The sequence below is a fragment of the Gopherus flavomarginatus genome, chromosome 21 (assembly GCF_025201925.1).
Source record: "Gopherus flavomarginatus isolate rGopFla2 chromosome 21, rGopFla2.mat.asm, whole genome shotgun sequence".
Lineage (NCBI taxonomy): Eukaryota > Metazoa > Chordata > Testudines > Testudinidae > Gopherus > Gopherus flavomarginatus.
The window spans coordinates 18,245,773-18,268,925 of record NC_066637.1 but is presented as its reverse complement, the minus strand read 5'-3'; the positions used below and the strand labels follow the sequence as shown (position 1 = coordinate 18,268,925).

Here is a 23,153-nt window from a genome sequence, read left to right as displayed (position 1 = left end):
GGTTTTTCAGACTTGGTAGTGCTAAAACATGCATTAGTAATAGGGAAAATAATCATTTGTTATATTGTAACGACTACATTACAATATAATAAAGCATTTTGCACTATGTACGTTGAGTATTTTTCAGTATTTCACAATACTCTTCAAACACCGACTAAACAAAACATCCCCATGAGCTATTTAAGTTGTGTTGTTATCCCCACTTTTATAGATAAGTGGAAACTGAGGCAGAAAGAGCAAGTGATTTGCCCACAGCTAGACAGTCATTTAGTGACAGTGGGCATCAGAACCTGGGAGCTGCTAGTTCTCAGTATAAGTCTCTGATCACCTGACTCATGCCCCTCTCTATTGGATTTTGTCCCCATGAAAAGATGGGTTGGGAGCAGATCCTGTGTGCAGCATAATACATGCCACATTCTACAGAGCCATGTTTCTAATCTTTATGCACATTTTAAAGAAAATCGGGGGTGGGGGGGCAGGGGGCGGACCAGGGTTTTTTGTAATCAAGCTGATCCTAAATATCTGCCAGTCACATACACTTCCTGCTTCCGACTGACTTAATTTGACGTACTCTGAGGGCCCAGTATGTGTTGCTTTGAGCTAGATCATGAGTAAATAAAGCCAGGGCAGCCTAATGGCTGTGCAATACGCTGCTTTGCAGTTGTCCGCAGTAGCAATGTGAGACTCACTGGTATGGCGCCTCCTGCTGGTCATCTGGGAATTAGCTCTTTTGCAGTGTATGGAGCACTCTCTGCAGGCCGGTGTCTCTCCTGCCGCTGGCCCTGTGTCCCTCTCAGACCCTGGCGCCCCTTACCCTGGGGTTCTGCCCCAGCAGTAACCTACAGTCTGGGTCTCCCCTCCCAGGGGAACCCCCAACCCTCTAAACCACACCTTGCCTCACTGGGGCAAACTGCAGCCTGTAGTGGCCACTCATCACTGGCAAGGGAGTTGGACCAGCCTAACCCCAGGCTGCACCTCTGCAGCCCCAGTACCTCCGTAGGCCTTGCACAAGGCCTGCAGCCTGAGGAGTTACCAGGCTGGAGCTCCCCAGCTCCTTTTGCCTTTCCCCAACACCACTCTACCTCTTTCCCAGGCAGCCAGGTCCTTCTCTCTCCACAGCTAGAGAGAGACTGCCTCAGCTCACTGGCTCACAGCCCTTTTGTGGGGCCAGCTGTCTCCCAATTGGGCATGGACCCAGCTGTGGCTGCCTTCCCAATCAGCCTACCCTCTTGGCTCTGTGGGGCAGCACTTTTTCCCAGGGTTGTTTTAACCCCTTCAGGGCCAGAGCAGGGCGATCGCCCACTACATCCACCTTCTGTTCTCAAGCAGCCACGTCTTAGAGCACTGCATATTCCCCTCCAGTGTCCCCTTCTAGAAGGTGTATGGAATATCACTGTCTGTCTCCAAAGGGAGTTGCTTTCCGCCTTCCTGTGGTGGAGGGAGGATTGCTAGAAGGTAGGAAAAGGGCAGGTATCTTCCCTCCTACTGAAAAAAAGGGAACCTATCTCTTTAAACTAGAGACCCTTTTATATTGGTACATGAGCTATTTCTGGCAGAGTAGCTGCAGATACCCAACATGCTCAAGGTTACTGCAGGCACGGAGCTGCATTTCATTTGGCTTATATATCTTGCGTTCCTTTTTGTAGCCTTGAATTTGTAGAGAGAATTTGTGGTGCTGTCACTGCACTCACAAGAGTTTCATGTAACCTGTCCCAACCCTGGTACTTGCAAAAGGGTTGAATCTACTGAAATGTTATACAAGCATTTTGGAACATAACTTCCTGGGATCCTAGTGTTGTAGCAGAATGACTAATAAATGTGCAGCCTTTTGCCCCTGAGTTCTTTTTGTTAACTCTGTAATGACAGGTTTTTGTTGTGAACAGAGAATCAGTTGCAGGTCTCCAGGTGCTAAAGTGCATCTGACCACTTTACTCCAGACTGCTGCATTGGGTCTCTTTAAAGTGCTACAAGGAACATTCTTTCCTTCCTGCTTGCAAGCAACCTGATGCCTCTGGATTAAGGCAAGATATTTTGCTAACATCTGCTAAGTAGGCTGGTGTGTAACTGCTGAAATACGCCTTTCACAAGCTCTTCATAACTGGTGGTAGTGGGGAGAGGGAAGATGACAAATCTGTTTGTCATCCTTGTAAAGGGGAGGCTTTATAAATATGCCGTTTCTGCTCACAGAAGGCATGTTTCCAGTTTCTGGTTTTCATTTAATTCAGGCAACAAAATATTGAAGAGAACATGACAATAGCTATGGAAGAGGCACCAGAGAGCTTTGGCCAGGTGGTGATGCTCTATATTAACTGCAAAGTCAATGGACATCCAGTGAAAGCCTTTGTTGACTCAGGTGATTCTCCCCCCAGTCTCCCCATTTTAAATCTCTTTTTACGCTCTTCTGCTCCCCCTTCTCCTGGCTCTTTAAAGGAAATAGTAAACCCCACAATAGGTCAGTTTGTAGCATTCCCTTCCCACATTAAAGAATTATGAGATTTTAAAGGATCTAATTAAAATCTGAATGTAATTTCTGTCATTATTCAACCGAATTAAAAATATTTGCGATGTGTGTTGTGGTTAAAACATGACCAGGAATCAGAATTTCTGGGTTCTAAGCTTGCCTTTGCCGCTGGCCAGCTGTGTAACCTTGGACGAGTCACTCTGCCTGTGTGCCTCAGTTCCTCTAACTGTAAAACTGAGATTTCCTTTCCTTTATAACACAAAACACTTTTTCATCTGTAGATCTCGAAGTGTAGGTGTTCAGCTTTATTCTAACTCCATAGCCATAACAACCTTCAGGTGGTAGTGGGTGGCCTTTGTGTATACATAGAGAGCCATGATATAATCCAATGCCTTTATGCCATAATATAATTCCCTGCCTGCCACTGAGTCTGTGATTAAAATCTCTGTACTGGAGGAGATCCAAATTTTTTAACTACCCCTTGGTTGTTTTTAAATATTGCTAACTCCTCTTGTCTCTGGTGGTAGGTGCCCAGATGACCATTATGAGCCAAGCTTGTGCTGAAAGGTGTAACATCATGAGACTGGTGGACCGGCGCTGGGCAGGCATTGCTAAGGGTGTGGGCACACAGAAAATCATTGGCAGAGTGCACCTAGGTAAGTAGTGGTACAACGGGATAACTTTACCAGTAATAGCTTGGCGCCAAAGAATGTCTGCTTTAATACTGTAAACTTTGGGAACTGCTGTAGAGTGGGTGAGCTTAATAAATTCTTACACCAGAGACACAATAACCAGGATTCCATCATGTTTAATGTTTTCATAATAAATAGGTATATCTCCAATTATTAATTTATTTATGTCCTAGAACTGGAATGGACCTCAAAGGTTCATTGAGTTCAGCTCCCTGCCTTCACTAGCAGGACCAAGTACTTATTTTTGCCGCAGATCCCTAAGTGGTCCCCTCAGGGATTGAACTCACAGCCCTTGGTTTAGCAGGTCAATGCTCAAACCACTGAGCTAACCCCCTTCCTACAATTTATCCTAACGTTTTAATTCCAGTAGGTCTAGAGCCCCTATACAAATACTGAGGAAATCTTGATTCCTGGTGCTAACCGGTTATAAATAGCTTTACCCCCATCCTGATCCCCCATACCAAAGAATAATGGGCAGTGTGAATTGTTCAGGGCAGAATTCCGGTGCAGCTGAGTGTATCTCGTTCTGCAGTGAGGAGAGCACTTCAAGATATCTGTGTTCTTGCACAGGTTTCTCTGAAGAAAATGCCATACAAGGAAATATTCTTTATTGCTTGAGACATTGACTGTGAATTAAAGCACCAAAAACAAAATTCCACACACTAAGCAGCTGCATGCAGCTTCTTTAGCTCTAGTTTGAGGGATTAGTTGATCAGTTCCTACTGCACTGCAGATCCAGTCAGCTTTTAAAATAAAGGGGAGGAAATAATTAGCCCCTGGGGGCTAGCAAACTCACAGTAATCACCAGGGCTGGCTCAGAGTAGACTTTTCCACAGCTAAGTCTATGTACATTGTGCTCTGATTCCATAACTTACCCATGGCGGCTTTGTATGATTTCTCTTAGATAGAGAGATATGTACAGTAGAATCCTCATGCTGCGGTGCTTGAGCACTTCTGGAGGCTAGAGGGCAGGTAACATGGTGTTTTCTGTGTGCTTCAGCTCAGGTTCAGATTGAAGGGGATTTTCTGCCGTGTTCTTTCTCTATCCTTGAAGAACAGCCCATGGATATGCTTCTAGGACTGGATATGCTTAAGAGACATCAGGTAATGGAATCAATTGGTGCTGGTTTTGCAAGCAATCCTTGGCTCTTTCATAAGTCCTTAAATGTAAAATTGTTATCATCCTTATGAATTTTTTAGGATTAAAAAACCTCTGAGACATGTTGACATGGTTTTCCCATTGATTATGGGGGAAGCACTTATACCTTTCAGGTTGAAAGTACTTCATGTCTTGTCCCAGCCTAAAGGTCTTTGCTCTGAACTCTTGGTGCCTGAAAATCCTCTGAGGTCTGTACATGAGCAATTTAGAATAAAGACTCTGGGAAGTCCTCACTTGTAGCCGTAATCATAGTAGGGCTGAAGAGCAGGAGGACCGTAATTATTCAAGAGCTGGCTAATAGGAGCAGCTGTAAGAAGCCACTTGGCACATTGAAGGCACAGGCTGCTGAGCTATTTCTACCCAGCATTTGTTTTTAGATCTACCAGTTGTTAACACCTTCTTGACCCTTCTTCATCCAGTTTATGTAACTTTTCACTGTGTTAACCCCTTGATGTTTGGAAGTGACTTTTTCTAGTGCATTGTTTAATGTGTCACTAATTTATCTATTCTGGTCCTGTTTTATGACTGATGGTTACCAAGACATCATTTGCATGTGTCCTCTTTTCCCAGTGTTCCATTGATCTCAAAAAGAATGTACTAGTGATTGGTACCACAGGATCTCAGACAACTTTCCTTCCAGAAGGGGAGCTCCCAGAGTGTGCAAGACTGGCATATGGGCCAGGGCGGGAGGACATGCGGCCGGAGGAGATTGCAGACCAAGAACTGGCAGAAGCTCTGCAGAAATCTGTAGAGGAAGCAGGTACCACAAGGAGCCAAATCAGAGTAACAGTGGGCAGAGTGCTGTCAGTAACATGTCAGCTCTGTGTCCTGTCACTAGAAACCTCCTCACTTTTCTCAACTGTTCTAGTGCATCTTACTGAATGTAATGCCAGTGATGAGCAGGGGGACTTTACCCTCTCTTGCAGAGCCTCTTGATTGCTGCACTCTTTTCCTTGGGAGATCTAAATCAGATCTCTTTGTGGACAATACAGGCCGATGGGTTGCTGTGCCATTTTAACTTGGTCTTTCTTTGTGGTTGACTAGTAGCTCTCCCAATCCTCCTGCCTCCATAGTCCATTAATCTTGTTGTTTTTAGTGTACAGCAAGGGGACAATTTCAGTTAAGTGATATTTTAGCGATTTTAATGGGCCAGGGAGGGTTAAAGGAGGGCCTTGTGGCAATAGCCATGAGCCATGCTCTAATCCCCACAGTCTATACAAATGCTAAAGGAAAATTGTAGTGAGTAGTTACAGAATTGTCAATTGATATTTATTTGCTCTGCAGCTACATAAATGTGAATTTTCTAAACTGTTTTTAGAAGTAGCTATACTGGTTCAGTTTCTCTTTGGTGAATAGCCATAGTATCTCAGAGTTGAAATATTACTTTACTCTGCAACTCTGAAAATCTAATTTCCTATTTATTCAAATGAGGAGTTACATTTATTGTATCCTAACCTACATCTTTGGTGTTAAAGGTGACCTGCAAAGGGGAAATATAATGAGCTTGTGCCCCTTCTTTTACTGCTTTACAACATAAGAGAAGCTGTGAAGGTGTGCAGATTGCAGTCCTGGGCTGGAAGGCCATGATGACTGGAAAACTAGTGAAATGGGGCTTGTCTGCACTGCAGATGCTCTATAGCATCAGAGCTGTGATGCTGCAGCTGTGTCACTGTAGCGTAGACACTTGCTGTGGTGATGGAGCGAGTGTTCCTATTGCTGCATCTAATTAACCCCCTTGGGAGGCAGTAGCTACGTCAATGGAAGAATTCTTCTGTCAACCTAGTGGTATCTGTACTGGGGCTTAAGTCAGCTTATAAGAACAGCCATACTGGGTCAGACCAGTGGTCTGTCTAGCCCTGTATCCTGTCTTCCGACAGTGGCCAATGCCAGATGCTTCAAAGGGAATGAACAGAGTAGGGCAATTATCAAGTGATCCACCTGCTGTTATCTAGCCCTAGCATCTGGCAGTCAGGCTTAGGGACACCCAGAGCATGGGGTTGTGTCCTGATCATGTTAACCAATAGCCATTGCTGGACCTATCCTCCATGAATTCTTTTACTCTTTTTTGAACCTAGTTATAGGTTTGGCCTTCACAACATCCCCTGGCAACAAGGTGACTGGGCACTGTGTAAAGAAACACGTCCTTTTGTTTATTTTTAAACCTGCTGCCTAGTAATTTCATTGGGTGACCCCTCGTTCTTATGTTATATGAAATCTCTTTTCCAAGCTGAACAGTCTGTCTTTTTAATCTCTTCTCAGATGGAAGCTGTTTCATACCTTTAATCTTTTTTGTTGCCCTTCTCTGTACCTCTTTCCTTTTTCTTTCTTTTTTCCCTTTCCCCCCCCCCCCCACCCAAGTTGGGGCAACCAGGATTGCATGCTGTGTTCAAGATGTGGGCGTACCATGGATTTATATAGTGCTATTATGATACTTACAGCCTTATTATCTATCCCTTCCCTAATGGTTCCTAACAATCTGTTAAGCTTTTTTGACTGCCACTGCATACTGAGTGGATGTTTTCGAACTATCCATAATGATTCCAAGATCTCTTTCTTGAATGATAACAGCTAATTTAGACTCCATAAGCTATGGTTCTTGGGGTGGGGAGAGGCAGGTAGTGAGTTTTTCACACCCTAGAGTGATGTAGCTAGGTCAACATACGTTTAGGTATAGATCTGGCCATGGTGATGGCCTAAAAGCAGAAGACTGAACAGTTAGCCAGGCTGTTTGAAACGTTGTGGTTCTGTTTTTGTTAATGCATCTTTGACTTCAGTGAGACATGGTTTGAGTGAAAAAACTTTAAGGATTCAACGTTCTCCTCCAGTCAGTTAAGGTGTTAAAAGCTCAAAATATGTGTCTCTTAGACCTCCCAGTGATCAAAATCAGGAAAGGCCAAACTTTGCAATCCTGATACTTCAAAGGTGTTAAGGAAAAAACCTTTCAGTCCTTTATCCATGATTAAGATTGAAAAATGAATTTGCGCTTTTTTAAAAAAAAGCTTTTGCAGGTCAACCTTAAAGTAATGGTTTTGTTTGATTTTTAATTAGTTTCTTACTTGAAGACACACTTTAATTTTTAGATTTGCTGTTTGAACGGAGATGCAGTGGCAAGAATTGCTTTTATATTGCGTTAGTTTTCTTTTAGCTAAACCCTCTTCATTTCCTCTAACTACACAGTCATGATCTAAGGAGTAAGTAATGACTTATTTTCAAAACTAGATCTTTTGTATTAAGGGACCGCGCAGGGCTGTTGTCATGTGCCCTGTGGATCACTTCATCTTTTAAGGAAAATCTACTTTAAAATTTGTACATACAAGAAATATCTTTAGAACAAGGCCTGTATCATGAACTGTGAGATTCAGTACATCAACACAGGAAATAGTTTGCTACATCTTTGAATGTTTAAGTAAAATCTTAAGTCTTTATTGTCTCAAAGACCTGATCTACACTTAAGTTAGGTTGGAATAGCTACCCCGTTCCAGGATGTGAACAATTCAGACACCTGAGCGCTGCAGTTTTATTGACTTACCTTCCTGCAGTGTAAATACAGTTAGGTCGACAGAAGAATTCTTCTCTTGACTTAGCTGCCACCTACAGCTGCCACCTGTAGGATTACCTACATCGATGGAAAAACTCCTATCACTGTTGGAAGCATCTGCGCTAAGGAGATAGTGGTATAGCTGCAGCAGTGCCACAGTAGCCCCTGTAGTGCAGACATGCCCTTAGTTTACAGACAAGTAGAGAGAGAGACAAATGATAACCTGGATCCAGCCTTGCCATCATCAAACCCTGGCAAACTCTAGAGCCAGACCTGGTGTCTTAGATTCATCTCGTTGCCTTCAAAAGGAAATGTAAAATATTAGTAGGGCTGTCAAGCGATTTTAAAAAATTAATCATGATTAATTGTATTGTTAAAAACGTAAGCACACTGTTAAACAATAATAGAATGCTATTTATTTAAATATTTTTGATGTTTTCTACCTTTTCAAATATATCAATTTCAATTATAACACAGAATGCAAAGTGTACAGTGCTCACTTTATATTTATTTTTATTACAAATATTTGCACTGTAAAAAACAAAATAGTATTTTTCAATTCACCTAACATGTTCACTATAGTGCAGTCTCTTTATCGTGAAAGTTGAATTTACAAATGTAGAATTATTTACAAAAAATAACTGCATTCAAAACTAAAACAATGTAAAACTTTAGAGCCTACAAGTCCACTCAGTCTTACTTCTTGTTCAGCCAATCACTCAGACAAACAAGCTTGGTTACAATTTGCAGGACATAATGCTGCCTGCTTCTTGTTTACTGTGTCACCTGGAAGGGAGAAGAGGTGTTCTCATGGCAGTGTTGTAGCCAGGATTGCAAAATATATACGTGCCAGATGCACTAAAGAGTCATATGTTTTATGCTTCAACCACCATTCCAGAGGACATGCGTCCATGCTGATGATAGGTTCTGCTCAATAATGATCCAAAGCAGAGTGGACCAAAGCATGTTCATAAGACCATAAGAACGGCCGTACCGGGTCAGACCAAAGGTCCATCTAGCCTAGTATCTGTCTACTGACAGTAGCCAATGCCAGGTGCCCCAGAGGGAGTGAACCTAACAGGTAATGATCAAGTGATCTCTCTCCTGCCATCCATCTTCATCCTCTGACGAACAGAGGCTAGGGACACCATTCTTTACCCATCCTGGCTAATAGCCATTTATGGACTTAACCACCATGAATTTATACAGTTCTCTTTTGAACATTGTTATAGTCCTAGCCTTCACAACCTCCTCAGGTAAGGAGTTCCACAAGTTGACTGTGTGCTATGTGAAGAAGAACTTCCTTTTATTTGTTTTAAACCTGCTGCCTATTAATTTCATTTGGTGACCCCAGTTCTTGTATTATGGGAATAAGTAAATAACTTTTCCTTATCCACTTTCTCCACATCACTCATGATTTTATATACCTCTGTCTTGTCCCCCCTAAATCTCCTCTTTTCCAAGCTGATGAGTCCTAGCCTCTTTAATCTCTCCTCATATGGGACCCTCTCCAAACCCCTAATCATTTTAGTTGCCTTTTTCTGAACCTTTTCTAGTGCTAGAATATCTTTTTTGAGGTGAGGAGACCACATCTATACGCAGTATTTGAGATGTGGGTGTACCATGGATTTATATAAGGGCAAAAATATATTCTCAGTCTTATTCTCTATCCCCTTTTTAATGATTCCTAACATCCTGTTTGCTTTTTTGACCACCTCTGCACACTGCGTGGACATCATCAGAGAACTATCCATGATGACTCCAAGATCTTTTTCCTGATTAGTTGTAGCTAAATTAGCCCCCATCATATTGTATGTTTAGTTGGGGTTATTTTTTCCAATGTGCATTACTTTACATTTATCCACATTAAATTTCATTTGCCATTTTGTTGCCCAGTCACTTAGTTTTGTGAGATCTTTTTGAAGTTCTTCACAGTCTGCTTTGGTCCTAACTATCTTGAGCAGTTCAGTGTCATCTGCAAACTTTACCACCTCACTGTTTACCCCTTTCTCCAGATCATTTATGAATAAATTGAATAGGATTGGTTCTAGGACTGACCCTTGGGGAATACCCCTAGTTACCTCTCTCCATTCTGAGAAGTTACCATTAATTCCTACCCTTTGTTCCCTGTCTTTTAACCAGTTCTCAATCCATGAAAGGACCTTCCCTTTTATCCCATGACGGCTTAATTTACGTAAGAGCCTTTGGTGAGGGACCTTGTCAAAGGCTTTCTGGAAATCTAAGTACACTATGTCCACTGGATCCCCCTTGTCCACATGTTTGTTGACCCCTTCAAAGAACTCTAATAGATTAGTAAGACACGATTTCCCTTTACAGAAACCATGTTGACTGTTGCTCAACAGTTTGTTTTTCTATATGTCTGACAATTTCATTCTTAACTATTGTTTCGACTAATTTGCCCAGTACCGACATTAAACTTACTGGTCTGTAATTGCCAGGATCACCTCTAGAGCCCTTTTTAAATATTGGCGTTACATTAGCTAACTTCCAGTCATTGGGTACCGAAGCCGATTTAAAGGACAGGTTACAAACCTTAGTTAATAGTTCCGCAACTTCATATTTGAGTTCTTTCGGAACTCTTGGGTGAATGCCATCTGGTCCCAGTGACTCGTTACTGTTAAGTTTATCAATTAATTCCAAAACCTCCTCTAGTTAAACTTTAATCTGTGACAGTTCCTCAGATTTGTCACCTACAAAAGCCGGCTCAGGTTTGGGAATCTCCCTAACATCCTCAGCCATGAAGACTGAAGCAAAGAATCCATTTAGTTTCTCCGCAATGACTTTATCGTCTTTAAACACTCCTTTTGTATTTCGATCGTCAAGGGGCTCCACTGGTTGTTTAGCAGGCTTCCTGCTTCTGATGTGCTTAAAAAACATTTTATTACCTTTGGAGTTTTTGGCTAGCCATTCTTCTAACTCCTCTTTGGCTTTTCTTATTACACTCTTGCACTTAATTTGGCAGTGTTTGTGCTCCTTTCTATTTGCCTCACTAGGATTTGACTTCCACTTTTTAAAGGAAGTCTCTTTATCTCTCACTGCTTTTTTACATGGTTGTTAAGCCACAGTGGCTCTTTAGTTCTTTTACTGTGTTTCTTAATTTGGGGTATACATTGAAGTTGGGCCTTTATTATGGTGTCTTTAAAAAGCACCCATGTATCTCGCAGGGATTTCACTTTAGTCACTGCACCTTTTAACTTCTGTTTAACTAACCCCCTCATTTTTGTATAGTTCCCCCTTTTGAAATTAAATGCCACAGTGTTGGGCTGTTGAGATGTTCTTCCCACCACAGGGATGTTAAATGTTATATTATGGTCGCTATTTGCAAGCGATCCTGCTATAGTTACCTTTTGGACCAGCTCCTGCGCTCCACTCAGGATTAAATCTAGAGTTGCCTCTCCCTTTTTGGGTTCCCGTACCAGCTGCTACATGAAGCAGTCATTTAAAGCATTGAGACATTTTATCTCTGCATTTCGTCCTGAAGTGAAATGTTCCCAGTCAATATGGGGATAATTAAAATCCCCCACTATTATTGGGTTCTTAATTTTGATAGCCTCTCTAATTTCCCTTAGCGTTTCATCATCACTATTACTGTCCTTGTCAGGTGGTCGATAATAGATCCCTAATATTATATTTTTATTAGAGCATGACATTTCTATCCATAGAGATTCTGTGAAACGTGGATTTGCTTAAGATTTTTACTTCATTTGAATCTACGTTTTCTTTTACATATAGTGCCACTCCCCCCCGCATGACCTGTTCTGTCCTTCCGATATATTTTGTACCTCGGAATGATTGTGTCCCATTGATTGCTGTCAGTCCACCAGATTTCTGAGATGCCTATTATATCAATATCCTCCTTTATCACAAGGCACCCTAGTTCACCCATCTTATTATTTAGACTTCTGGCATTTGTGTACAAGCACTTTAAAAACTTGTCCCTGTTTATTTGTCTGCCCTTTTCTGATGTGCCAGATTCTTTTTTATGTGACTGTTTATCATCTGATCCAGCCCTTACATTATCCTCTTCTGTCCTCTGTTCCTGACTATAACCTGGAGATTCTCTATCATCACTCTCTCCCCTAAGAGAAGTTTGTGTCCGATCCACATGCTCCTCTGCAGCAATCAGCTTTCCCCCATCTCCTAGTTTAAAAACTGCCCTACAGCCTTTTTAATGTTTAGTGCCAGCAGTCTGGTTCTACTTTGGTTTAGGTGGAGACCATCTCTCTTGTATAGGCTCCCCCCATCCCAAAAGTTTCCCCAGTTCCTAATGAACGTAAACCCCTCCTCTCTACACCATCCTCTCATCCACGCATTGAGACTCTGAAGCTCTGCCTGCCTATCTGACCCTGCACGTGGAACTGGGAGCATTTCTGAGAATGCCACCATAGAGGTCCTGGATTTCAGGCTCTTCCCTAGCAGCCTAAATTTGGCTTCCAGGACATTTCTCCTACCCTTCCCTATGTCATTGGTACCTACATGTACTACGACCACCGGCTCCTCTGCAGCACTACACATAAGTCTGTCTAGATGCCTCGAGAGATCCGCAACCTTCGCACCAGGCAGGCAAGTCACCATACGGTTCTCCCTGTCATCACACACCCAGCTATCTACGTTTCTAATGATCGAATCTCATTACTAACACCTGCCTTTTCCTAGAAACTGGAGTTCCCTCCCCCGGGGAGGTAACCTCAGTGCGAGAGGCAACCCCAGCACCATCTGGAAGGAGGGTCCCAACTATGGGAAGGTTTCCCTCTGCTCCCATTGACTGCTCTGCTTCCCTGGGCCTTTCTTCCTCCTCAGCAGCGCAGGGGCTATCTGACCAGAGGTGGGACAATTCTACAGTATCCCGGAAAGCCGCATCAACATACCTCTCTGCCTCTCTTAGCTCCTCCAGTTCCGCCACTCTGGTCTCCAAAGTCCGTACATGGTCCCTGAGGGCCAGGAGATCCTTGCACCGACTGCACATATTCGCCACCCGCCCACAGGGCAGGTAATCATACATGCTACACTCAGTGCAATAAACTGGATAACCCCCATTCTGCTGCTGGGCTTCTGCCTGCATTGCCTCCTAGTTAATGAAAGGGTTGTTTAAAGGAAGAGGTTTTGAATGTAGTTTGGTTTATAGGTTTTAAGGGGACTAAAGGGGCACAGATAGGACCGACAAGGGACCCCCGCTCCCTTCCCACTCCCCTTCTAAACTCCCTGTTAGCAGCCCCTGTTCACAAAGCTCTCTGGTCGCTTGTGCACAGCTTTATAAAGCCCTGGCCTGAGTGAATGCCCCGCCCACTGATTAAAGCTCAGCCAATTACCAGAGGCTTCTAGCTTTCACACCTTCCTTTGACGCTCACAGCCTCCAGCTGCCAGCCACAGCACACGGTCCTTAAAACAAACAGACTAACAAACACAAGCTCAGCACACAGCAAGTAACCCCCAAACACACACTACAGACACTCACTTACCCCACAGATACTGTATTTGCTGCTCCTTCACCTGGAGAACTCCCTTGCGAAATTCCATGTTAGCAGCCCCAGGTCGCAAAGTTCATTTTCATCATCTGAGTCAGATGCCATCAGAAGAAGGTTGATTTTCTTTCTTTCTTTCTTTTTTTATGGTTCAAGTTCTGTAGTTTTCACATCGGAGCGTTGCTCTTTTAAGCATTCTCCAAACCTCGTCCCTCTGAGATTTTGGATGGTACTTCAGATTCTTAAACCTTGGGTCAAGTGCTGTTATTATTTTTAGAAATCTCACTTTGGTACCTTCTTTGCATTTTGTCTTCTGCTGTGAAAGTGTTCTTAAAACAAACGTGCTAGGTCATCATCTGAGACTGCTGTAACGTGAAATATATGGCAGAATGCAGGTAAAGCAGAACAGGGGACATACAATTCTCCCCCCAGGGATTTCAGTCACAAATTTAATTAATGCATTATTTTTTTAACGAGTGTCATCAGCATGGAAGCATGTTCTCTGGAATGGTGGCCGAAGCATGAAAGGGCATACAAATGTTTAACATATCTGGCATGTAAATATGTTGCACCGCGGGCTACAACAGTGCCGTGCGAACACCTGTTCTCACTTTCAGGTGATGTAAATAAGAAGCAGGCAGCAGTATCTCCCATAAATATAAACGAACTTGTTTGTCTTAGTGATTGGCTGAACGAGAAGTTGTACTGAGTGGACTTGTAGGCTCTAAAGTTTTACATTGTTTTGTTTTTGAGTGCAGTTATACAACCAAAAAAAATCTACATTTGTAAATTACACTTTCAAGATAAAGAGATTACGCTATAGTACTTGTATGAGGTGAATTTAAAAATACTATTCCTTTTATCATTTTTACAGTAAAAATATTTGTAATAAAGTGAGTACTGTACACTTTGTATTCTGTTGTAATATAAATCAATATATTTGAAAATGTAGAAAAACATCCAAAAATATTTAATGCCAATTGCTATTCTATTATTTAACAGTGCAATTAATTGCAATTAATTTTTTGTATTAATCATGTAAGTTAACTGTGATTAATCAACAGCTCTAAATATTAATTTTTCTCCCATTAAAATGTTTGAGAAAGATAAAACCAAGGTTGGTTTTCCAAAGCCTCATCAGTCAGATTGTGACTTTGCAAAACCAAAGGTTCATTTTTCTCTGACCCCCAAAACTGAGGACAATCAACCTGAAAAGTTTGAGGTTTTAAAATTAAGCTGTTAGAGTCGAGTGCAAAAAAGTTGCAATAACTTATTATCGAAAGCATTTTTGTGCTAATATAATTAAAAATGCTCAACTGTTCATTATTTGCCAACAGTCTCACCTTGGGGGTTAAGGCCAAACACGTAACGTTTCAGCTCGGAAGGAAGCTGAGTGATTTAATAGAGGGATTTAAAATAGAACAGATCATCATCTCTAGTTGTTCTGTAGCACTTGTGAAATACTGTAACATACATGTATAAAATGAAGTAAGGTAGGTTTTGTTTTGAGTGATTTTACTGAGTCTTAGACGTGACAAACCTCATGTTCGTGGGCTGCTATTAGCTGTATATTGAGTTATCAGAATATTAACTCTTACACCATCCTCCTCCTTTCCAAATTATTAGCTGCTTGCAGATGGCACCAAGAAAATCAAGAGAGAGAAAGAGAGAGAGGATATAGTTCAGCCCTAAAAGACTCCCCTTCCTGCAGGACCGCCTGTGCACTTTTATAGTGATTTGAATTTTGACTCCTTTTTGATTCATGATATGCTAGATATCACATTGTACATCATTAGATCAGTAAAATTCTCATTTGAATACACCTGAATTAGTCCTGAGCCTTATTCAACCCTTTCAGACCCACCTCAGAGGGGCTAGGAGTTAGATGCCAGTGTCATCCTGGTATTAGTCCTGCAGAGACAATATCAATGTATTCATTACTGTGAAATACCAGATTCTCCATGTGAAATCCATTTCTGTTCAAGGATTTGTACTCTTCCAACAGTGCGCAATGCTTTCTCCCCTGTTGGATTCAGATGGTGCCAACTCCCTGTAATCAATGAGATTTTTAGGATATTGACAGCAAAACTACAACAAAACCTAGCAATAGCAGTGGTTCTCAAACTTCTTTGATCATGCCCCCCTATTCTTTGTGTCTGTAGTCGCTTATGCAAATCTCCTACCCCCCCCCCCCCCCAAAGTCATATACTCTGAAGGCAGAGCAGAAAGCAGCGGCTGCTGGCTGGGCACTCAGCTGTGAAGCCAGCGCTGCGCCAGCAGCAGTGCAGAAGTAAGGGTGGCAATGTGAAAAGTGATATTTGTCAATATCACTTGTCACAGAAGACTTAGTGCCCATTGCCACCCTTACTTCTGTGCTACTGCTGCTGCCCCGGGGCTGACAGCTGGAGCCCCCCATCACCACCTCCTGTTGAGGTTTTGAGGGATGGGGAGGAGGAGAGCGCAAGCCTGGGTGCCAATACTCTAGCTGTCAGCCCCAGGGCAGCTGGACTCCGGCTGTCCCCTTTATCCCATCCCCCACCACCCAGTGTGCATGGCCCTTCTGGACGAGTCCAGCAGCCCAGGGCTGACAGCCAGAGCTCTTTTTAAAACAAAAAGCAAAAAAAATGCACATCTCTTGCCTCCCTTGGGAGACCCATCCCATAGTTTGAGCACCACTGGTATAGAGAAGTAATCTGCCCCTTTATATAACTGTACTTGCATCTAGAATGCCTAATTATATAGGCAGTCCCATCACGTCTGTTGCTCTTACTCTTTCCAGCACAGGGAGAACCCTATGAAATATGGTGCGTTTTATCTGGAGACAAGTACGTTCCCATTAATTATATTGATTTCCTTGATAGTGTTAGAAAACAAATCCTTCTGCAGATTCTGCCATGTCTTTGGTCCTTGATAGACCATGTTTAGGTGTCTGGCAGGACACCAACTACTTCTGTTGTCTACATGGATACAGCTCCCTGATGTATCTGACTGATTAGACCCTTATTACAGATTCCCTGTCAACAAAATCACCTTCCACTGCAGCAGGGGATGACCCTGTCCCACTTCCCCTTCCAAAGAATTGGGCTGTGCGGATGGGGGTCTGAGTGTAGTGTTAATTGGAGACACACAAATCCCAGTCTTGTTTTTCACTAACATTCTGTTGCACAGGCCTCACTGCTCACCCTGCAAAAGACTGTGACAGTGTGGAAGGCTGGAGGATTTACAGAAATGTTTTTTGTTAAAATCACAACTTGACAGAATTGTTGCTATAGTTACATTAAGACCAGCTGCGCAACAAGTAGAACAGGAGTGGCTCAATGTATCCTCTTTTGAGACTCCACGTCCCAGCTTGATCTAAATGGAAAATAATGGAAACAGCTATTTGAGGAGACCAAACCAGACTTCTTACAAGACAGGCATAAACTTTCAGGCAAATCCCAGGTGCACATGTGAGCATGTTTAGTCAGCGAACTCAATCCAATTATTTATTTAAAAGGAGGAAGACTTTTTGAAGATTTAAATGAAGGAAAGCAGTTCAGTGTGTCTTAATTACCTCAGTTGTCCTGCTGGTCCTGTTAAAGGCCGCTGAGATTTGGAACCTGTACACAGAGAGAGACAGATGACAAACCAGGCAGCACAGCTTTAAGTTTTGGATAGCTGGTTGGAAATAGGAAACTTGGACAGAGAGATCCTAATGTGATCTAGTGTAGGGACACGTACTGTCACGCTGAAGGTCATGCTGGAAATTTGACAAGAGCCTGAGATCTGATACGTTTACCCAGAATCTTAGCAAAAATAAATGAATGCAACTTTAACTTGTTGGTAATACATCTTTCTTGATAAATAGAAATTGTTATCTGAGGTTACTGATAACCATATCCACAACTGATCAAACACATCCTTACCGCAGCGTGAAGATGGCTGCTGTTAGTCATGTTTTACCCTTGGCTACATCTGTTCAGTCACTGTGGTGTTCTGAAAAAGTATTGCTGGCTGAGACTGAGCATTTCTCTGGTGCCTTTCACCCAAGGATCTTAAATCTTATAACCTTCAGGCCACACACCCATTGTGAGGCTGGTATCCCCATATGTAAAATGGGGATACAGGTACATAATGGGTAAGTGATGTACCCAGGGACACAGAGGAAGTTGCTGGCAGCAGAATCCAGGAACTGTTGCACTGTCCCCAGCTCCAGCTTCTCTGAAATGTGCCTGCTGTGTTTTTCAGCAGTTCACAGCGAGCTGGCATGCTGTTAAACGTGCCTTTTGCTGTGTATTTGTATCGAATACATAGCTTCTCCTGCACGCTGTACTGATCAAATGATAGTACAGTAAAATCCTTAACTTGATTGAAGAGCAGTTCCTTTCTGACTCGACATGGCAAAGTGCCCAAACACTCTTATATCGGAATGGCCAGCCGAACTTCTCGAAGGCAGCGACTACAAGGAGCTCCCCGTTCAGAACCGTATATTGGAAGAAGCTGGGGGAGGGGAGAGAGAGAGAGAGAGGTCACAAGACTATAACCATGCATGTTGTGTGCTTTGAATTGCTAACACAAGTTTTGGTGTGTTGTGTTTTCCTAATCCAAACAGAACATCAGAAGCCTTGATGCATGTAGTGTGTGTGTACTGCAGCTGGAGTGGGCCACAGACCAGGTATTTATAGCTACCCATTTATGAGCTTTCACCACAACTTTCGCACTGCCAGCAACAGGGCTAACCTTGCTTAAACAATATTATGGAGAAACCTATGGGATGTGAAATTGACGGCTCGTTCCTTTCAGAGGGTGAAAACATTCCACCTCCTTTAGATAAATATAACAAACCTATAGTGTGTTTTTTTTCCTCATTTAAGCATTTGTTTAAACGATTTGTTCATGGAAAGGAGGGGCTAATCATTGTATGAGCTTTCCTACGCTACTTTCCTAATGCACCTTATTTCTTACCCACAGCACCTATGGTGCATAAACCTGAAACTCTTGAGCAGAGATGGCTAGTCACATTGAACTGCGTGGTTACTTTGCAATGTACACAAACAAGAACTGGAAGGATGCCAGCACACTGATATTTACTTGTGTCCTCAGCTAGGGTTCAAACACAGGTCTCCTGAGGTGAAAGGCCACTGCACAGTCATATCTGTATTCATTTTGGATTTTTAAAGTAAGAAATTAATTGGTGTTGACAGCAAGTCAGGTTACCAATATACAACCATAGGCCACTGGTTGGCTGGGCTTATCTGACAACAGATGTAAAGAAATAACCAGGTTTCTTTATATTGTTTAACTGTATGGTTATGTTAAGCTACCTGACAGGCTACAACTTTAGCTTGTAATGGTTGCGTGTGCGGAGTTTAACAAACAAGTTGTAGCAATTGATTATTTTAATTTTTTTAAAGGGCTAGCAGTACAGACGCCCCCTGGGTTACGCAAACCCAACTTATGCAAATCTGCACTTACGGAAAGCTAGAAATAGGAGGTTGGGGGTGGGGGGAGTTGCATAATGGTTGGGTATACACTTCCAACTTACGCAAGGCGTTCCGGAACAGACCTGAACACTTGCAGTAAGTTAATTATGCAGAGCTGTCTGATTAATTTGAAGTGTCTTGGGCACAACTAGATCATTTGCATACTACTTTATTACACCTTGAAAATGTACACTCCCTTGGGAGAATGTTGTTATTCAGCATGATGCATTTGAATTGCACGATTAAATGCTAAATCTCTTTTGTATTACTATGTGGCCTTTCTGTACTGATGCAAGTGTTTCTCAAAGGCCCTTTTGGGTTCTGAAATTAAAAAGCTTTACAGGTTGCTTATTTTATCACCATAAAAATAACTTTGCTCAGAGGTGAACTTGCAACCACCTGCCTCTTCCCATTATGGCACACATCAGTAGCTTGGAACAGAAAATAAATGTTAAGTGAATGAAGACGGAAGCTGTCAAGTAATTTAGATCCACAATTTTTCTACTCTAAAATTGTTATAATCTGATGGTAAATGTTCTCTGAACTCTAAATATCTTGCTTTTTATCCACTGCTCTGAGAAATTAAAACAAGTAATAAACAGTGCCTTTCTATTACTCTGTGGCATTTCTCTTGGCTGTTGTTCTCACATCTTTGCTGATATCCAGACAAAGAAAGGATCCCCTTGTTTCTTGTGAAGCACAACAAGGCTAGGGGAAGGGAGCAGGTATTTCCAAATGGAAAAGGATAAACTTCTTCTATGGAAGTTGCTTTTAAACTTCAACAAACCAACAAGTAGCTATACAAGCTAACACCACCACCCCTAAACACACACACACAAAATACCCTGAACATTTATCCTGTTAAAGGGTCTGTATGTAATATTTGGTGGGAGAGGTGGAAGAGGAGTTGAGATCTTAACTTTTTTAATTCACCATGTTTTTGCTCTGAAAAGTGACTCTGTATGTGGAATCATAGGATTTTGTTTTGTTTTTTTTTCTCAATGACTTCAGATTATACTTGGTGACTTTACTAGTTAGAATATCTCTTCTAATTGTGAGCGTAGCAAACATCCTGAGATCTGAAAGTCAACCTGGTTTCATCCAGTCTCTCTCATACTCACTCGTAATAACATATGTGCCCCTGTAACTTAATTACCAAATTTGCATTTATTCAGAGAGCTCTGGAAGGGCTGTTACATCTGATCTAGTCACAGTATATTCATGAGAAAGTGACACTTCAGCAGTTACCAAACTGAAATGGAATACCAAACATATTCTGAAATTGTTATATTACGTGAAAATGTAATAGCTCTTATAATCCTAACTACTACTTTCTCTTTCTATCCGTGTATAGAGAATAGTGATAAAGAAACTACCTCACTGGAAATGCCATCTTTACCATCTTCTGATGGATTTAAGAGTCCAGTCCATTCTTCAGGACTAAATTCCAAGATCTGTAATCCCACAAATCAATTACTTGATCGCTCTGTCTCCGCCCCTGCTTCAATTTGCTCTCACAAATCTAGCCTAGCAGAGAAGATTGATCCTACAGCTGTGAAGTCTTTGGAGTCACCAGCTGAATGTCAGCTAGCTCCAGACCCTCTTCTGTTACAGAATCTTTCTGATCATGCTGCTCGTTCAGCACACAATGACCATACTATCCAGACTGGAGCAGTAACCTGTCATAGTCCAACTATACCTTCACAGAATACACTTGAAAAAACAGTCGCCGCTGACCATCTAATGAAATATAATGCTAAAGAACAAGTCCATGGTCTGGAATCTCCTATGGAAGTGACAAGAGAAGGCAGTTTATCTGATACTACCAGCAGGAATGGGCAGCAGGCAGTTCTAGATGTACCATTGCCTTCAGAACAGCTGGAACTGAACCAAATGAATGAGTTTCCTTTGGATCTTCAGACATGCAAAGAACGAGTGAGTGAACAATGTCTGGATAAACAGAATGAACCAACTGAGCCAGAACATCCTTGTAATGTCAGTGCCCTTGGGTTACCTGCTATGGGGGAGCAAGGCCTTACGAACATCCATCCAGAATCACCCATTGACTCTCTTACTGAGAGAAGAGAAAGTGGGCTGGAGAATATAGAGCTTTTGTGTGGGAAAGAAAATATGCCAATGTCTGCATCCTGTGGCTGTTCACATACAGAAATCTTCATGGAAACAGACGTAGCTGAGCAGTCTGTCGTCACAGTGCATAGCTTGTCAAGCAAACAGAACACTCAAGCGAAGAATATTGGTGGATCTGTTCTGAACTTAGATTGTTCTTTGATGCAGATGGAGTCGTCAAAGCATGACCCCTCTGTGTCTGTATTTTCGAGTAACCCGGTTTCCACTAGTGATTTACTGCAGCCTGAAACCAACGTTGAAGTGACTGCAATATGTACTGAGTTACCTAATTTATCAGCTGAAAATGGCTCTTCCTCCTCTGACATTCGTCAACTGAAGGGGGATACAGCAGCATCCACTGAAGAGCCAAGTTTGTCTTTAACAGCAGCGTTGAAGGAGCTTCATGAACTTTTGGTTATAAATAGTAAAGGAGATTCTGTCATCTTTATGTCTGAAGATGACACAGGTCAGCCAGAAACCGTTCCTGAAGAGCAAATGGAATGCAAGGAGCTTTCTGATGATCAACATGAAAGCGTGGATCCAGAGAGTGGGGATCTAAATAGTTCCTTTCATATGGTGATGCCTGAACATGTGAACCCTGAGAGGCTAGCAGGGGTACCATCTTATGCTATGGGAATAGAAAATGCTAGCGTCAAGATTTTAACTAGCAGCCAGTCAACTGTTGAAAAAGATGCTCTAGAGATACAGAAGTCATCAAGTAAGAGTAATTCTGTCATTCTGAGCTCAGTGGCAACATTTGATCAACTACAGAGTACTGAGCAGGCAGAAATTTTACCTGAATGTTTAATAAATGACCACGTTCCAGCCAGTCAGACTTCAGAGCTGAATCGATCACGCTCACCTGAGCTCACGGTAGAGGATGATGTTCCTCAGGATGCTCAGAGCCTGTTAACATCAGTGACTGAAAGAACTGATAGTTCCTCAAATCCTGAAGATCCAAGGCCACCATGCGGACTTGTTGAGCCATTGCTGTGCCCACCAATCAGCAATCTGGAACTGTGCTCCAGAGCTCCTCCGCTGCCTGTTTTCCCTGCAGCGGACATTAATCAGATTCTGTGTGCTGGCTTTACCATGCGGGAAGCTCTTGAAGCTTTGGAGCAAGCTGGTGGAAATGTAAACCTTGCTCTTCTCTTTTTATTAGCCAAGAATATTGTAGTTCCTACGTGACCATGGAAAAGATGGCCTGGCTGCTCCATCCTCCTTTTAAAAAACGTATCTAAATTATATAGAATAACCTGTAAGCCGAATGTTGTCAGATTTTTTAAAAAAAAATTATTTTCAGCCAAAGTAATTTATGATCTCTTCTGTGTGTGTCATGCGTTAAATTTGGGCCTTTTAAAAGAAAAGTCTTGGCATTGTGTAAACACATTAGCTTTGAATTTTCCTTGAGAGGTGCATACTGGAATAAAATTGTTTTTATTTAATTGTATGATTTTAGAATGAGCTCCGATATTGTGAATTAAAAAGCAGAAGCCATTGAGAAAACCACCACCCCGTTCAGAAAAAAGCAGATTATGAAATGTACTGAATGTGCATGTATGTGCCTCCCCAAGGCAGTGCAGAGCATGTGCTGTTATAGGAGAGGCATACAAGCTAGGAATTCAGTGTGGTACAAAATGAAACAGTTTGTTAAACTAAGCTGTTTGGAATTGTACCAGTCATCGCTACTGTGCTTTGTAATCTGATGCTGATGAAGAATTGTAGCAGCTACTAGAGGTATGTCAATGCCCACAGGGCTCCGGATCCAAAAAAGTTTTGCAGGGATATTCAAAGCTTACACCTTTTTGTGCTTTGAAAGCTGATGCCTAGGTTTCCAAAATGTATTATGCTATTGGGCCAGCGTGTTAAAGTTTACATAGTGGGGCAGGGGGAGGAGGGAGATAAAATTTGGTGCTACCAAAAATAAGAGACAAGGCAAATGATCTGAAGATATCCTGGTGTTAATCTTTTATTTTATTTCCCCAGTGAAGGGTATTTTACCCCTTTATAGATTTTTCCCATATCTTCCTCCACAGAGAAGTGAGGGGTGGGGTGGGAAGCCTTCTTAAGCAGATACCTTTTAATTTGTTTTGTTAAACAATTTCATTAATTGCATCTGTTGCTATGGCTCTTTTCTCCTTTTGCCGCAGTCCCGTACAAAGGCATCCTGTAACTGTTCAGAGAACAAATTCTCTATGCGCTGAGTAGGGACATATAATTAAAGGAGTGAA

General features: G+C 42.1%; 1 protein-coding gene across 5 annotated transcripts in view; it reads left to right on the top strand.

Moving 5' to 3' along the window:
- Positions 1-22,372, top strand: part of LOC127038552 (protein DDI1 homolog 2) — a 37,839-nt gene extending 15,467 nt beyond the window's left edge. Inside the window, exons 5-10 of one of the 5 annotated variants that reach the window (XM_050931167.1) lie at positions 2,226-2,353; positions 2,989-3,117; positions 4,154-4,257; positions 4,883-5,072; positions 17,925-17,987; positions 20,150-20,247. In XM_050931167.1, coding sequence (XP_050787124.1) covers positions 2,226-2,353; positions 2,989-3,117; positions 4,154-4,257; positions 4,883-5,072; positions 17,925-17,941 — 568 coding nt within the window. In that variant the 3' untranslated portion in view covers positions 17,942-17,987; positions 20,150-20,247. Of the gene's footprint in view, positions 1-2,225; positions 2,354-2,988; positions 3,118-4,153; positions 4,258-4,882; positions 5,073-14,959; positions 15,156-17,924; positions 17,988-18,283; positions 18,856-20,149 lie in introns of those variants that run through there. The other 4 variants (XM_050931168.1, XM_050931164.1, XM_050931166.1 and 1 more) reach the window with 4 other exon arrangements.
- Positions 22,373-23,153: the final 781 nt, after the last annotated feature.